Source organism: Cricetulus griseus, chromosome 5 (assembly GCF_003668045.3).
Source record: "Cricetulus griseus strain 17A/GY chromosome 5, alternate assembly CriGri-PICRH-1.0, whole genome shotgun sequence".
In the NCBI taxonomy this organism is placed as follows: Eukaryota; Metazoa; Chordata; class Mammalia; order Rodentia; family Cricetidae; genus Cricetulus; species Cricetulus griseus.
Genome location: NC_048598.1, coordinates 9,713,935 through 9,729,620, shown reverse-complemented (window position 1 = coordinate 9,729,620; position 15,686 = coordinate 9,713,935). Strand labels below are relative to the sequence as shown.

The 15,686-nt window shown below is 42.9% G+C and overlaps 1 protein-coding gene across 3 annotated transcripts in view; it reads right to left on the bottom strand.

Annotated features, from left to right (window-relative positions):
* Positions 1–15,686, bottom strand: part of Mark1 (microtubule affinity regulating kinase 1) — a 96,979-nt gene that overhangs the window by 47,045 nt on the left and 34,248 nt on the right. Inside the window, exons 1-2 of one of the 3 annotated variants that reach the window (XM_027418751.2) lie at positions 2,225–2,409; positions 165–368 (exon numbers count right to left, since the gene is read on the bottom strand). In XM_027418751.2, coding sequence (XP_027274552.1) covers positions 165–368; positions 2,225–2,284 — 264 coding nt within the window. In that variant the 5' untranslated portion in view covers positions 2,285–2,409. Of the gene's footprint in view, positions 1–164; positions 369–2,224; positions 2,410–15,686 lie in introns of those variants that run through there. The other 2 variants (XM_027418752.2, XM_027418753.2) reach the window with 2 other exon arrangements.

Here is a 15,686-nt window from a genome sequence, read left to right as displayed (position 1 = left end):
TGGTGTTAAATGGTGAGGAGATCTGCCATGAAACCGACCTGGCTGCAAATGTTCTGTGTGCATAAATTCCAGTATGCACCAGGCACAGGTGCCATTCATTCCCCAACATCAACCAAGACTCTGGAGCAAGGTACAGGCAAATATCAAAAGGCATGGAAACTTACCTCTCTGCCTGTTAGAACATGTCTTGCCAATTTCACTTTGGCAAAGTTTCCCTTCCCTATTGTTTTCTGTAAGCGGTAATTTCCGATGTGAGGCTGTTCATCTGGTGCTGACGTAATGGAGTTTCTACACCGGGGAATGTTCTGTCTGCTACTTGATTTGGTAGGCTGGATGTGTGCCTCAGTATATCCATCCACACATGTATGCTAGGGAAAAGCACAAGAGGTCATGATCACTTTGATTATTATAAAAGGACTATTAAAAGACTACAAATAATGCTCACTAACAGTTCATCTTTAATGAAAGTACACTATTTTAAAATGTGAACACACTTTATCATTGCTTCCCAACTTAAGGGCCCTTACCAGTGGGTACAACACTTAAAGTAAAATTCTCTACACATCTTTAAGTCTGTATTTTGATTTTCAAAATCAATAGGTAGACGGATTGCTGGTTAGCACACAGAGCACTATACCATTTTAGGTTGAGTGACATCGTCCATGGTTACCACCTCGCTAGAAGGGCAGCATCCTTACTACCACGACAAAAATTCTCACAAATACGGTTGTTCCTCTGATCCAGGGCTGCATGCTCTTTTCTACGGCTTGACCTTGCCCCTCCCCGCCTCTCTCTCTCTGTCTCTGTCTCTCTATCTCCCCCTCCCCACTTTGTAGGGGACAGTGTAAGCCATGCCTGCTAGAAGCTGGCTACAGGCATGCCTGGCTCCTTTTATTTCTTACTACCGCTTCCCTTTTCTCATGTACACTAGTCTGGCATCACATCATGAGGGGTAAAAATGACCTCCTGCCTCCACTTCCCGAATGCTGAGGCCACAGCAGTGCTTTATGTGGTGTGGGAATTCATTTGACAGGATGTGGGAGACAAGCCTCTTGGCATACCTTTGAGGAATTACCTGAATGAGATTCATAAGGGTGGGAAAATCCACCTGAACTAAATAAAAAGAAGGAAGAGAGCTGGGCACTGGCATGCATTGCTCTGCTCCCTGAGTGGTTGTGGATGCAGTGATGACCACTGCCTCATGCTTTTGCTAACATGCTTTCCTGCCATGATAGGTTGTATTCCCTTGAACTGTGAGCCAGAACACACCCTTCTCTCCCGTGTGGCTTCCTGTCAGACATCTGTCAGAGCAGTGAGGAGAGTAGCTAATGCTCACTGTAACCCAGGACATTACAAAGATGCACCTGTGTGCATATGTGCTGAGAAATGGTGTTAGGAAAAACGTTCAAGTCTTTATTTCCCATAATTAAACCATTTTCTGTAAGGTAAGAAAAGTTCATGTACACAGTAAAACACTCATCCTTAACATACAAAAGTCTCAACTCTAAGTCAGTGTTTCAGGCAGCACTTTTTGGCACTGTGTGAAGTGACGATGTGCACAGTACAACATGTGGGTGTTGTGTGTTCAAAACCAGAGCTTCAGTGAAGTCACACATTGTGAAATATATGTATGAATGCTGCCAAAGACACCTTGGATTCATTACATGTTTGACTGTAAACTAATACTTGGGCATTACACTACAATATAAACTATTGGTAAACCATCACGTGTGTTTGTACTTGATGGCAGTGGATTCTAGGACCAAGGTGGGCTCCAATGTCTGGGATTCAAGCCTGTTCTCTCAAGAGTCCTCTGAGACTCATTGTCCTGGGCAGTTGGCTCCCTGGCCCTGTTATAGGGAGGGAGGAGAATTGTAAACAGCTAAGGAATTAGAAGTGCTATGCACAGGCTGGAGAGCATTTACTGCTTTTGAAAAGGGCCCAGGTTTGGTTCCCAAGACCCTCACCCAGGGGCTCATAACTGCCTCTAACTCTAGCTCCAGCTACTTTTGTCTTCCACAAGTACTGTACTTGCATGCCCAAACCCCCACATAGACACACACAGACACAGACACACAGACACACAGAGACACACACACATATACACAATATGTAAGAATAAACTCTTGAAAACAAAACCACACTGTGTCTGCCCTTGAGAACAGCTCGAAGGTGAACCACGCCCTTCGGAGGTCAGTACCGATCATCCCATGGTATAAAATACCTGTGGTGACAACACGAAGCCACAGTTCATCCATAGACATCCAGTCGGAAACTCCAGCATGACTGTTCAGTGGGGTTTCCCAGTCATTTCTGCAGGAGCTTGTACATGTTTGACTTAAGATGCTTTGCCGTCTACCTGCTGCTGGTTATTTGTTGTTCTACATGGAAGCCTCACCCTCACCAGAGGGCAACAACTCTGCTCTGCCTGGGCCTCTCAGGCAAAAACCCCAGCTTGCTGCCTCAACCGGGCTTCCTCAGCCCTGTCTGTTGGAAGCTGTGAACACCTAATCTGATGATGTTGGGTCTGCTGCTTGCTTCCGGCTCTCTCCCTCTCCCTTGTCCTTGCAGTTGGACTACTCCAGCCATTTTTGCCAGATCTGCTAAGCGCCCAACTAGATGTTTTATTATCTGCTCTTTTACTCTTGTTAATAAACTCACTTATTTGAAACCAAAAGTGCAGTTACCGCAGACCACTCCCTGAATAGAGCATGCACACTCAGAAACGTTTCCCTGTGGTCAATCCTGGGAACTTCACATTTTGTATGTAACCCTGAATGTCATGACCCACAGGTTAAGAGGGTGGGTTCTAAACTAACCAGGAGCTTGGGCCAGTCACTCTCCACTCTTCCTTATATTGGCCAGGCATATAAAAACAACTGCCAAACCAGCTGCCTGTTCCAAATATACCCCTAATCAATTCCTGCCCCACCTCCTCACACAACTTACTGTGTCTGAGAGAGAGAGAGAGAGAGAGAGAGAGAGAGAGAGAGAGAGAGAGAGAGAGAGAGGAAGAGAGCTGCTTATCCATGGAAACACTTAATTGTTGGGCGTCTGTGTTCTTAACTGGGGAGTGGAGCTAATACTAACGAGGCTCTTTACGTCAGGACTATCTGAGGACATTCTGTGGATTCATATGAAGGTCCTTAGGACAGTGCATGATGAGCACTGTGTTCACTAGTGGAAATGATACAAACAAAGGGACAAAAACAGTCTACCTTATACCCGAAGTGACCAACCCTAATGCCGGATTATCTGGTGCCTGCAACCAGCTCCTAAAACTCACCTTTCTTTTCTGTGAGCAACTGAAACCATTCTGGCTAGCTCAAGTAGAAAGGATATTTTAAGTCTGTAAGTAGCTGAAAAAAAATTCCCCCAAAGATGAAGTGAAACAGGTAAGAATGAGAAAATAGGGAAAACAAAGTAATTATAAATAGTACTACTGTCTGAAAATGAAACAAGGGAGGGAGGGTGCAGCAAGGGCTTCCTTAGGTAGGATGCCCAGAATAGGTGGCTGTCTGCTCCATCTGGAATATGATAAGGAACAGAAACAGTGCAAGAACTTTCAGGCAGTGAAATGGGAACAAAACCTCCATCCAGTCAGGTGTGCTTGGTGAGTTCATGAAAGGAAGGCACAGATGAAAACACAGAGGCAAAAACTGGGCTTCTTTGTCCAAGGCTCACATCTTGAAAATTCAGTTGTCCAAAGGCAAAACCAAAATTCCTACTACAGCATCCAGATGGTTTCTAGTCACAGACATGAATTCCTGCACAACTGACCACACTAAGCCAGTTAAAGGCAAGGAAGGCACAAGACTCTGGCAAGTCGGTAAAGAATTACATGTGAAACAAGCCTGTTCCCTAACTTGAATTAATAATAATAAAAAGAGAGAGAGAAAAAAAAAGAACAAGTGAATGAAGACATGAACAAGCCAACCAGCAAACAAATGATAAAATAATTAAAGACGAGCCACCATCCCGTTCCACAATTATAATAGAACGGCATGTTATGGCTCAAGGTGTGCCGAATGCTTGACGGGCATTGTAACAACTTGATGAGAAGCAAGCACACCATGACCCACATGCCACAGAGAAGGAAGATGTGGTTTGGAGTGGCTGTGGACATGTAATTCTGGACTCTTTTGGGTTCATCCAAGTTGTGTGTGAATATCAGCTGAGGGTCTGGGGGTGGCTCAGCAGCTCAGAGCTGTTACTTTTCTTGCAGAAGACCTGGGTTTGATTCCCAGCACTGACATGGTGGCTCACAACCAATCATAACTCCAGTTCCAGGAGATCCAATGCCCTCTTCTGGCTTCCACAGATACAATCATATATGTGAGGCACATACATGCATGCAGGCAAAACATACAAATAAAGTAAACACATCTAAAAAATTTTAAGGTGGGGTTAGTTGCCCTGTCAACACTAGAAAAAAGGGATGTTTCACTTCGGAAAGAACATGTTCACTGCTTAAACTATTTCTGACTTAGCATCTAAGTCAGAAGGTAGCCTGATAAGTTCTGGACAACTAAGTGCAGTTCCTAAATATCAGGGAAAAATCAGAAATCTTGAAAGTCAATGGAGAGTTAGGCTTTCACAATTTTGCTCAGTGTAGTTACACCATACATAAATACATCTCAAAATTACACCCCAATTTCAATTGCTAAATTCACATCCTCCCACAAGGGTGTGACATGCTTGTTTTTGTTCTAGGTAAGGAATATTTTCTTCCACATGGCACCTCACTTCACTAGCTTGGCTATGATTTCTTTTCATTATTTTCATTACTCAACTGTGTCAAGCCCGATACTAAAGGAGCAAGCACCCATCTTCCCACACGCAGAGAAGGGAGCAGTGGAGTGGGAAGAGCTCTTCCATGTGGCTCTCAGAATGGAGCAAAGACTTGAGTTAATAGTCGCTCCAAGCCATCCCAGAGCTTCCAGCTTCAGCTCAAACCCCCACCTCGGCCACCTCACTATTCACTGATCATTTACTCAGACAGCAAAACTTGATTTTGACCTATTATATACACAGTGCTGGCCTGTATGAGAGGATAAGAGAAAGCTAAACAGAAAAGATGTCTGTCCTCAAACAATTCCTCTGCCAGCAGAGGGAAATAGAAAGAGAAAGGGACAATAAATATGTGAGCCAACAAAGCACCAAAGCAGTTCCGGGTCTGAAAAGCAAGGAAGCACTTTAGGGAGTGTAAGGCAAGGGCTGTTACAGAAGGGATGGCATTTGAGAAAAGACTGGGGTGAAGTGAAGGCCTAGAGTTAGAGGGGAGAGATGGGAGAGACAGCCGTTTGTAAAGACTCCCTTGATGAAAGAAGCATGCTAAACTTTTCCTCTTGGAACACTGAAGCTGTGAGAGTAAAATTCCCCCCTTCTCACAGTCTCTGCTCGTATGTATTCACACATGGCCTGACCTACATGTTTTGTTCCTTCCCAAGCCATGTCAAGCTGAAGGTGCTCTAACCACGAGGGAAGACCAAACTCATCTCAGAGGGCAAGGAGCCTACCTACTCTTCAAGGAGACCGTGACTGTCTCCTTTGTGAAATCCTGGCTGTAGCTGAAGAAATGGGACTGCCAGGAGACATTACAGTAATAAAGAACACACCCTCCAAATTACCCAAAGTGGACAAAAGGCTCTGCCTCTCTACTGTGCTACAATGATACTAAAGTTACCTGAAGCTGAATCAATTTATTAAAACCTAGTCTAATATCAAATGAGTATTGTGTTTTCTTACAAATACAAACCTGGCTTTTGAGAAAGAAGATTGAAAAAAACAAATGCACTCCAAAGTCCTTATGCAGTGACAAAGTTCTTTGCAGGCAAGAAGAGACATTTCAGAGGAATAAGAGCTGAAAGAATTTGTTTGTGCAGACACAACACTGTAAGGACTGGTAAAGCAGTGATCACAGAGAGCAAGTGGGATAAAGAGCTCCAGAAACAGTAAATATGTGTGAAAATAAGGGCAAGTGCATCTTTTCCCACCTCTCAATTTCTTTAAAAGCTATATGGCCATTTAAATTAAAATATTATAGCACATTTTTATATATGCTATAAGTTAAACACAAGGCATAAAATTGAGTATGAGTGACAGTGCACGCAGAGATTGGGGAGCTGACTGAGTGTTAGAGTCTGTGTAGGGTGCAATAAACTGTGCATGCATTCTGCAACTCCACAGAAGTGCACCTGAAAACACAGCTCAGCAGTAAGAAGCCAAGAAAGAAATTAAAATGGGACACTAGGAAAAAGTTTTTATTAGCTTTGAAGTAGACGAGAAAGGAAGATAATATAAATAATAACACCAAAAAAGGAATGCAAAGCAAATCAAAAGAACAGTATCTCAACTTACAACCAAACCAATCATAATCATAACTAATGTAAAATGAAAATTTAAAAAAAGCTGTCAAATAAATTTTTAATATAAAAACCTGGACACTGTCTTCAAGAATGCACTTTTAGTATCAGGACAAAGATGTGCTGAAAGTAAACTGATGGAAAAGACAGGCAATAGTCTGTGACCATAAGACATCTGGAAACGCTATGAGCACATCAGACTTGAATGTAGTGTAAAGCAAAGCTCAGAGTTATTTCACCAGGAAGGCATAAAGATCCGAAACATGTGTCTAATACCCGACAGAGCAGAAGTTCAACAAAGGCAAACCCACAACAACCATGGCTGTATCTCTTGACAACTGAAGAGAAGACTACTTGAGAGCAAGAGGACACTGCAGTGCTGACCACACAGAGAAGAATGAAGGACACAGCTTTATCAGAATGCATGCATCTGTGATGCAGTGTCAAGGGCTCGACCCCAGCAGACACCAAGCTCATTCTTTTCAGCATGCCATTTTGGCTTGTTATCATGGACACTGTTCAGAACGTGGCTGGGGGGGGGGTCTTCCTTGTGGTACCCAGGACACAGTGCATCACCCTGTTCAGAGTGTAGCTGGGTTACCCAAGACACGGTGTATCACCCTGTTCAGAGCATGGCTGGGGAATCTTCCTTGTGGTTGGTACTCAGGACATGGACATGAGGATCAGGCAATCAATCTGCCCACCATAAATGCCCTCATTTGGTGTGCTTCCTTGATACACATTGGGAATCACACAAGTCCTTTTGGAAATTAATAAATTATTTTATTTAGTTCTTTAGTGATGGTGGAAAGTCTTCTATACATATGTTTCTCTTATTGGTTGATGAATAAAACACTGTTGACCAATAGGGAAGCAAGACAGGCAGGAATAGGAGACAAGGAGGATTCTGGGAAGTATAGTAAAAAAGGCTGCCATGTGATCCCCAGAGGAGAGGATGCATGAGTCTGGTGTTCTCGGTAAGATAAGAACTTGTAGAAATACATAGTAGTTATGGGTTAATATTTAAGACAGAGCTAGCCTATAAGAAATCCTAGTCACAGGCCAACAGCATTATAACTAATAGAGTCTCTGTGTGTTATTTGGGGCCGATGCAACACTGGGACCTGGCTGTGGGGAAGAGTTATTGTAACACTTTAAAATCAGTGAAACCTTGTTCAGCATGTAGCTCAGTGCTATAGCACTTGCCCAGCATGAGTAAGGCTGGAGAGTCAATCCTCAGCACCACAGAACAAAACAACACAACCTACAAAACAACCAACACAACTAGAAATCTTCAACACAATATAACAAAGAGGAAATGATTTATTTTCTACATCACAGCTTTGATGACACTCATATGCCCATTTCTAGAAGCACAGGACCTAAAAAGTTTAGCAATTTTAAAAAGCTGGCTCTTAAACTGCCACTAAAACCTTTTGGCAGCTCCAAGAAACTACACAAGTGGTGTCCTGCCTGTCCTCGAGGCAGAGGCGCACAGTTCTCCATACCTCCCTGGTAAAGGCAGTCTTTTCCTAGATCCGTGCTAAGGATCCGGAAGTGATTTGTTTTGAAAACCTCAAATAGCATATTAATGAATTGTCATTATAACTGGGCAAATGTTTAGAAGGTAAAGTTAACTCTATATAAGAAAAACATTACAATTTATTATGTCTGTTTGAAAGCCAGGAGTAACAGTGAGTGAAAACTCCTAAGCATGTCCCATCAACTATCCCCCTCAACACAGCAGGAGCACTGGCAAGGTGAAATACTCTTAGTAAGAAAGGATACGCATGGGGAAATTGCTTTTTGTATCTATACAACATTTAAACCAGAAAATACACGTAAATCAGTAAAATATTTTATGGAAATACTACTTGAGTTAAAAAAAAAGTTGTAAGCTAGAGGAAATATCTTTAATTATATTTTCAGAAAATCACTAAGTCAACTCTTAGGTTACCTCATATTCAGTGTAGACACAACCCCAAGAAGAGCTTGCCATCCTGTCAGAACATCTGTTCTTCCTTCAACCCAGGGCTCAAGGAACAACTCTGGTCTTCCTACTGTTATGTTTAACAAGGCATTGCCCCAGACCTTAATCTCATCTTTGTGGCAACTGTATACACATGGTCAAAACTATAAATTAACTCTTACTCATAGACTTAACAACAACAGAATAGAATTGTCCACCTTCAAATTTCAATCCCAGACCCCAGGAACTTTTCCCTTGTGTTTTTCTTACAATTATTTCCTTAGATACTTCTAAACAAAATGCTTCTACACCCAGCTTACCAGTCTTCCACTTTCTCTGAGGGCTCTGCTATATGTAGAGATTGAAGCAGCTACAGAAGATCTCAAATCTGAGCAGCTGGCTTTGAAGAGGCAACGGCAAGGTCACCAGGGAAAAGGGTGCTTAGGTGAGGGTGGTGACTCATCCTTTGCCTTCTTTGAGAAGGGAGACAACTGACTGTATTTAATGTCATTGAGAGGATAAGGTAGGGAAAGAGGCTGAAGACAACAGAAGTGAGAAGGAAGGTGAGGTCCTAGGAAGGTGGAAAGTGAGAAGCAGCAGGGCCCAATGGAGAGAGATCTCTTCTCCTGTGACAAACGGAAGGAACAGAAACCAGGCCTAGATGTAGACGACGTGGACGCTGGGCAGGGGAAAGCTGGAGTCACTCTGATCTGATGGTTCTCGAGTTCCCTGATGGAGGTCAGCAGTGAAGAGGGGACAGAGAGGACCTCATGGGGTGGGAAAGTCCTGAAATAACCCTTTCAGACAGGAAAGACAAGTTCACTAAAGACGGCAGTCCAGCAGACTTAAGTGTGTCTATGATGGGTCTGTGGTGCTCATACCTTCAGCAATGCTCAGATGTCCAGAAGCAGGTGATTAACAAAGCATATTGACCTCAACATGGAGTTTGCCACACAGGTACCAACAAAATATCAAGGGAAAAGTTATCAGAATAACCAATTAAAATAAAGTCTACCAGCTAAGGGGTTATCTGCCAACAACCCGAATTTGATCACCAGAATCCACATGGTGGAAGGTGAGAACCAACTGCTAGAAGTTGTTCTCTGATCTCCACATGTGCACAATCACACACACACACACACACACACACACACACACACACACACACACACACAGAGAGAGAGAGAGAGAGAGAGAGAGAGAGAGAGAGAGAGAGAGAGAGAGAAAAGCAAGATAAGAAAGAAAAAAGATTAGGATCAATATATTGAAGTAGCCAGTAAGATCCAAGAATGCTTTTAGCAAGACTAGCTGAGAAAGCAGCTAAAAGACCAAGTGACTGAGGCAGGGGTGATCCGTGAATGGACTTGGTGACAATGGAGGTATGACAAATAGGGATTCTACACGTATGTATGTATGTATGTATGTATGTATGTATGTATGTATGTATACAATATTCTACTAAAGTCACCAAGCATTGTTTTGGACTTCTGAAGATTTTTAAAACATGTCCATTTCACTTTACAAATGTTTGAAAGAACTGCATAGAATTCAGTCATTTTATTAGAACTGTGCTTATGTGCCCAGTTGTCACCAGTTATATTACTACTATAATCCTGCATTCCAGACTCCCTTTCTTACATTAAGTTTTCATTCATGTTCAGATAGCTCAGTGGAGAGATGACCTATTTCCTGGATCTCTGCAGCTGCTCATTTTCTTCACCGTAATGTCAAATGTAAACAACTCAGTTGGACACAGACCACATACACAGGAACCTCTTCCTGGATTCAGTCTAGAGAGCAGAACTTCACTTTTTATTGTTGTTTTTTTGTTTTGGGGTTTTTCCTGTTTGTTTCCAGACATGGTTTCTCTGTATAACAAACCTGGTTGTCCTGGAACTCACTACATAGATTAGGCTGGCCTCGAACTCACAGAGATCCACCTGCCTCTGCCTCTTAAATTCTGGGATTAAAGGCGGGTGCCACCATTGCCCAGCTAGAACTTCGCTTTTTAAAATATTTGTGTGTGTGCGTGCGCGCGTGCATGCATACGTGTATATAAATGCTTACAGAGGCCAGAACAGGCATCAGATGCCCTGGAACTGGAGTTACAAGTAGCTGTGAGGTGCCTGACATAGGTGCTGGGAATCAAGATCAGGTTCTCTGCAAAGCAGTAAATATTCTTAAACAATGAGCCATCTTTGCAGCCCCAGTGACTTTCCCTAAAGTCAAAAACCACCACAATTAAAATGTGCCCATGAATGACAATGTAAGAAGAGAGGTAACTCCACAGAGTTTCGAAGGTGAGAATCTCAGAAGTCTGTCTGAGTAACAGACTCAAGCACACAGGAAAATTCAGGACACCAAAATGTCAAAATTTATATTTCCTATCAATGGAGAAATAATATTATAACAACTAGGAAACATAAACTTAGATCGCTTGGTGTAGTGTATCACTCCTTACCCTAAGATAAATTCACTAGGCTAAGGACAGACAGACAGACACGAGGAGGGGGGAGGGGAGGAGGAACCTAGGCTCGTGAATACGACAGAGAGAAGCCAATGAGACACAGAGGGAGCTGGGCATACAGAACGAAAGAAAGGAAAAAGGCCACATAGTAAAATGTAGATCGGCAGAATCAGGTTAACTTAGGTTATAAGAGCTAGTGGGACAAGCCTAAACTAAGGCCAAGCTTTCATAATTAATTAATAGTCTCTGTGTCGATATTTAGGGGCTGGAAATCCAAAGAGTTAGGACCACAAGAAAGCCTGCCTCACAGCACAGAGGTCTATCAACAGGGACTGGGTGGCACGTCCTTGCAAAGGTATGCAAGTGCATGAGCAGACACCACTGCATACACCTCAGGAAGACAGGTCCCTCCAGACAGTTCCACGGAGACAAAAGGCGAATAATGTCCTCTAGGGATGGGAGCCAGGAGACATGGAAACGCTGGAGTGCACAAACGCTTTCTTTGTCTGTTGTATATCCCCAATACATACAATGTTGTTCTAACTGAATATACATTAATCAGCATAATTAAAAGTGATTATAAAAATGTGAGAGAATGGGCAACAGAGAGAGGAGCCAGTGTTCACTAAGGTTCAGTATGCCCCATGCATGTGTCAGGTTGAATAACTGGCCCAAACTCAGTCCAGTAACTGGTTACATGATTTGAATGTATACTCAGTGTGTACTGCTAGACGGAACTGGATAGATGTCTTTACAAATTAAATTGGAAATAGAGTGCTGGGAGTGAATTTCTTCAAGACCAACCAAGGCTAACAGTCAGGGGAACAAGCTACAGCATCCTAACAGATGAAGCTACACCCTACTCCTAACACTCCACAGTAAACAGAAGCAGGGGGTGAAGAGTTCAGAGGACAGACACACAGATCCAACAGGAAAAAAGACAAGCAGACTACTGGGCTCAAGTGAGAACACATGGTAAGATCACCTCAGATTTCCCTGACTCCTCATGCAGAGGAATACAAATATTCTAGAAAAAAATAAAGGCTAGAGCCTCAGGACTCAAGGACGAGGTGAAGATACACTTTCACCGGTCACCGGAGGCGTTCTTCTGGCCTCCAGTGTCTAGCTCCTCACCACTCACCACTCCTCACAATCTATCAAAGAACAGCAGTGACTTGACCCTGACACTTCCACCGAGCTGTCATTTTATGGGGAGGTAAATCAAGAGAATCTGCCCACATAACATCTACACAGAAACTTCCCCTTTGACGGGTGAACTGTGTGGTGATGACAGCTGCTCCCGTGGATGGACACTGGCTGCTAGAGTGAAGGAAAGGACAGATGGGAGAACTAAAATAAACTAATCTTTAAATATTTAAAGTAAAATGAAACAAATCTACTAGATGCCAAATTGGTAAAAAAGAAAAAGAAAAAAATATTTTCAGAGACTTTAGGCCCATACTTAGAATTAGCATCCTTACTGAAACATATTTTTAGACAAAAGTAAACCCTCAGTAAGCCTTATAAATAGTATTATCTTGAGACCATATTTTATGTATTATATGTACACATATTTATATATTATAAACATTATATATGCATATTAACATAGACACATAGCAGCATAAAGTCATGTTTTAACAAAATTTCCTATTTCTTTTTTTTGCTTTTGTTTTTCAAGACAGGGTTTCTCTGTGTAACAGTCCTGGCTTTCCTGGAACTCACTCTGTAGACCAGACTGGCCTCAAACTCACAGAAATCCACCTGCCTCTGCCTCCCGAGTGCTAGGATGTATGCCTAGCAGGTGTATGCCTCCACTGCCTATTTCTAATAACCTATAATACAGTAGGATAATTTACAATTAATTATATATTTCAGAATAGCTAATGGAATATGTTTTTGAATGAGCTAAACATGAAGAAATGACAAATGTTTAAGATATTGGATATACCAATTACCAGGATATGATAATTACATACATGTATCAAAATACCCTAAGTAGACATCAGAGGCTCCCAAATTACTGCCCCTATATCAGGAATGGATTATTTTTTTTGTGTTGCTGGCCAATGAGATGCTGTAGACACCCCCAAACATTATAAGCTATTGCCAATGTTACTAGTCGTCCTCTACAACTTGATGGTAAGACCCTATTGCTGATGACACTACACTCTTATGTCCCAGAACATGGAAAAATCTAGTTGGTACTCATATGGGAGCTTCACATACACTGGGCAGTATTCATGGTGCTGGAAGGTGCTATACACGCCTCTGGAAGAGAAAAGTCACCATCAGTTTTACCCAGCTATGAACTCTGCACACTGCAATAGTGACCTGGCTGCCAGATAAGGCCCTGGGGAACCAGTGGTACAAATGTTATGGGAGCAACTAACAGATTCTTTTTAAAGTTGGGTTTAAGGCCAGTTCCAAAAGATAGACCCATAGCTGACACTGCTAAAGTGGCCAAGAAATTGCCTCTAGATAGGTCATGGCCTAGAAGGAAAAACCTACTACTGTTATTCTGCTAAAAATGGCTTTAATAACACTGTGCCATACCCATAGATCAGCGCGTCAGAAGAGAGGGGTGACTTCAAGGAAACAGAGTTTTCCCAGATGTCACAGGGTAGACGCATGCACAAACTCACAGAAACTGGGACAGCATGCACAAGACCTGCACAAGCTCAGGACAGACATCTCCCAGCACTGAGAAGGAAGATGAGCGCAGTTTCACCCCTAGCCAAGGAGCTGTCGGCAACTGACAGCTGCTGAAAGGGGAAAACAGTGTCTTTCAATGGAATCATTAACGGTGGGTAAATGAGCCCCACTCCAGGGCAGGCTCCAGCTCAGGGTTGGTTAGCCAGCATGCACCCATAGCCGTTTACCTTTTGAAAGATAAAGAAGATACTGTGTGGGTGGAGAGGTGAGGGGAGACCTGGGGGAAGTTGGGAAGGAGAATAAATATGATCAAAATATATTGTATGAAATTCTCAAAGGATAAAGAAAGACACTATTTTAAGCTTTTATTCACTTGAGAAGATGAAATAAAATTTGTAACATTTTCTCAAAATATCAAACTGTAGCCAACAAATGAGAAATTACTAAGCAAGTTAAAAAGTTAATTTTTTTTAAAAAATGTAATTTCTAGACTCACTCATGAAAAATGCCTAAAAACACATAGTGGAACTTTCTTTAGAGAAATGTTTGATCCCAAGACTGAGGGCTAGACCAGATCTCATAGCAGAAGCTAAAGGGGCTCCCATTGTCACTCTGCTGGCTACAAATTAGCAAACACGATTAGAGTTTCAGACTTCCTGCTTTCAACCACCACATTGGACAGCATGGGGGTGGGGTGGGGGAGATGAAATCCAGAGATGCAAGCCTTTCTCATCAGCAGTGAACCCTGAAACTCACAGCGGCTCCAAGTGCACAGAGTATACGTGCAGCGCCCAAGCCACAGACGGGACACCTGTATCATACTCCCTAGTCCCCAGTGAAGCGAGGACAGAAGGAAAGGAGGACAGAGTGAAAGAGAGCCTTCCCAACAGGGCAGGATGTCGGCACTGTGACCTGAGCAGCTGTGGCAGCCTGCACCAAATCAAGACAGCGTACATTCCAGCATGGGGAGGGGAGGGGAGTGTAGGGAGCTGTTCCTGCATTCTCCATTACAATGATGGTGCCTACAGGCACCGAATGTAAATTATTTCGCAGGCGCTGGGTAATTTCCATTCCTTTGATCTCTGCCTATCCCGTGGCTCATTTGGCCTGAGGAGCTGAAGCCATTCATAGGGTAACACGTCCCAGGCAGCCGCGGCCAGCCTTTATTAAGGGATGGGATTCTTGGTTCAGGGTCTCCGCTCTGGTAAGCTTATGCTCTCCCCTCTCAAGATGCATTAAAGCTTTCCTGCAGAAGGATCCGAGTGTCCTGCGTGTATTTCTTGCCGGCGAGAACATATAGCGCGCGGGACAGGGGAGGGGAGAGGAAGGGGCTCAACGCCCCTCCCAACTGAGAATCTGTTATCAGTTGAGGATGCTGGGGGAGGAATTTTCTCTAAGGGTGTGGCCCCTGATTGGTCAGCCTAACTCCAGTGGATGAACCCATACTCCTGAGCACAAATGGGACTTGGTGTGTTTTAAAAAATAAATATAAAAAAAAAGGATGAAATTAGGAGGGAAGTGAGGGGTGGGAGTAGATACGGGAGGAGTCAGTGGGGCAGACTACAGTCAAATATTAGCAAATATTATCAAATATTATCAAAATACACTGTATATTTGAAATTTCCAAAGAGCTAGCCAAGTATGTTTCTGTTTTTGTTTTGTTTGTTTGTTTAGCTTTGGTTTTCGGAGACAGGATTTCTCTGTGTAGCAGCCCTGGCTGTCCTGGAACTTGCTCTGTACATCAGGCTGGACTGGAACTCACAGGGATCCTGCCTGCCTCTGCCTCCCAAGTGCTGGGATTAAAGGCGTGCACCACCACCACCACCCAGCAAGAATTAGCAAAATATTTTATTAAAATAAGAAAAGATACATCATGGTTTTCTTCAGTTAAAAGTTCTGCATTAAAAAACAAACAAACAACAACAACAAACCTCTTTTATCAGAGTTAAACAAGAGAAACCATGAAATGAAAATGAACTATAAACCAAGCAGCCCCAGGGACATGTGGGTGAAATGTTACTTCTCCACACCCTGGCTTACTCATCTTTAAAATGATGGCAATTACCTACACATCAAAGGAAGCACCAACTAATAACTGGCCATAGCCCCAATATCAGAACCATTGGTGACTTCCTGTCATATGTAAAAATGGAGCAAGTGCCTTTTAATACTTCTGATATCAGAACAATAGTGTGACCAGAACTGTTCAAAAGTAAAGCAGCAGTCCCAA